Source organism: Mauremys mutica, chromosome 13, assembly GCF_020497125.1.
Source record: "Mauremys mutica isolate MM-2020 ecotype Southern chromosome 13, ASM2049712v1, whole genome shotgun sequence".
NCBI classification, from domain to species: Eukaryota; Metazoa; Chordata; order Testudines; family Geoemydidae; genus Mauremys; species Mauremys mutica.
Window position 1 is genome coordinate 57095049 of NC_059084.1, and position 2196 is coordinate 57097244.

The 2196-nt window shown below is 43.3% G+C and overlaps 1 protein-coding gene across 1 annotated transcript; it reads left to right on the forward strand.

The window, feature by feature from the left end:
* The first annotated feature begins 323 nt into the window (after positions 1-323).
* Positions 324-1920, forward strand: LOC123347814 (olfactory receptor 11A1-like). Its single transcript, XM_044985005.1, has 2 exons — positions 324-459; positions 942-1920. Exon 2 carries the CDS (start codon positions 967-969, stop codon positions 1918-1920), a length of 954 nt encoding a protein of 317 aa, XP_044840940.1. The 5' UTR covers positions 324-459; positions 942-966.
* Positions 1921-2196: the final 276 nt, after the last annotated feature.

Consider the following 2196-nt stretch of genomic DNA (forward strand, 5'->3'; position numbering starts at 1 on the left):
TGTGCTTGTGTGTGTACATTTGTATCTGATTCAAATTGTGTCTATGCATTCAATTTTCTCCAAGTATTATTGTAGCACCTAGGAGGCTGGTAATATCCAAAATCACAAAGCTGAGGATGAAATGCATGAGAACTGGGGAGAAGGCATTCTTGGATGGGGGGATCTGGTAATGGAAGGAGCTTCCAGAGGAGATTAGGTGCATTCAGAGTCAGATGAGGTGAATCCATTTTCTGTCTTTAGGAAACACTGTAAAACCTTTGGGAAAGCTTTTCCACTTTAACAGGAATGATCCTCATACCTGCAACACAATGCTCCCTCCTGGCCTCTGATGTAGGATTCTGTGACACCTACTTCAACTTTATTCCTCCTCTCCCAAAATCCAAAACCAAGAAAACCTTCCATGAGATGAGCTGGTATCTCAAAAAAGGAGGAATGTCCAAACACTTTGAAGTTAACTAGGTACTTCTCTATTACTACTGATTTTATGGGAAAGGCGCTCAGATGCTATGGAGAAGGGTGGAAGGAGAGAGAGAGAGAGAGAGAGAGAGAGAGAGAGAGAGAGATGTTTATCTCTTTGTGTGCCTAAATATTTGTCTATTTATGTGAATCTCAAATCTAACAACTAATATACTTGTTTTAACCCCATGTGCAAAGTATGGTTAATACTTAATTGTAGTGTACGTATTAATAGTTATACCTTCCTGAATGCTCATGTTTGCTCCCTGGTTAAAGGGTTTGGGGGAATGAATAGAACCAAAGTTTCAGGATGTTGTATCCTCCTAGTTTTATATATTTTTAAGTGACAACTGGTTTTGTCTGCCTTAATTTTTGGGTGGTATCATAAGATGTTGAATTTGTGATTATCGGAGGGGGAAATGGGTGTATGGAATAAACATATTGAACATCTCTTAACATATACATTTATTTCCCTTCAATACTAGTTCCAATTTCATTTAGGCACAATCCATGGCAGACACAGAAGAGGGAAATCAAACATCCATCACAGAATTCATCCTCCTGGGATTTGGAAATCTCCCGGAGCTGCAGACTCTTCTCTTCCTCCTCTTTCTAGTGATCTACATTGTGACCATAGTTGGGAACATCCTCATCCTGGCGCTAGTTGTATCTGTTCAGAACCTTCACACCCCCATGTACTTTTTCTTGGGAAACTTGTCCTGCTTGGAGATCTGCTACACCTCAGTAATCCTGCCCAGGTTGCTGTCAAGTTTCCTGACTGGCAACAAGACTATTTCTGTTACTGCTTGTTTTGTACAATTTTATTTCTTTGGATGCTTAGCAGCTACTGAATGTTTTCTCTTGTCTGCAATGTCGTATGATCGGTATTTAGCAATCTGCAAACCCCTGTACTACACCACCCGTATGAATGACAGGTTCTGCCTCGAGCTGGCGATTGGCTCTTGGGTAAGTGGCTCCCTAGCGATTGCCACATTGACAGTGTTGTTGTCACAGTTGACTTTCTGTGACTCCAATGGAATCGACTGTTTCTTTTGTGATTTTGCCCCCATAGTAAAACTCGCCTGCAGTGACACTCACCTTCTGGAAGTTACTGCTTTCGTATCTTCCTCCATATTCACCCTGCCCCCATTTCTATTGACCTTGGCATCCTATATTCATATCATTGCTGCCATCCTGCGAATCCCCTCCACCACCGGGAGGCAAAAGGCCTTTTCCACCTGCTCCTCCCACCTCAGCGTGGTGACAATTTACTATGGATCCCTAATCATTGTGTACATGCTCCCAGACACCAACAGGCTGAGATCCCTGAACAAAGTGTTCTCTGGCTTCTACACCATCTTGACTCCCCTGGTTAACCCTCTCATATACAGCTTGAGAAACAACGCGGTGAAGGAGGCCCTGTGGAAAGCTTTCAGTGAATTGGTGCCCGTCACAAGAATTTAGACAGCCTGGAGTAAGGCTCTAAGGTTAAACCAAAATAGAGCCAATCTCCAGGGGTCAGGTCTTCAGATGATGCCAACTAGAAATCACCACAGCTCTGCCAGTTTTCCCCTGAAATCACCACAGCTCTGCCAGTGTCCACCAGCAGGGAATATGGTCTTTGGAGTGAGATTCTGCACAGCTCCCATTCTGAGGAGAAATCTGTGCTCACAATGCAGTCAATGAGAAATCTCATGTCAGCAAGACTGGCTTCAAAAGCTAATGTTTGCAAAATCAGGC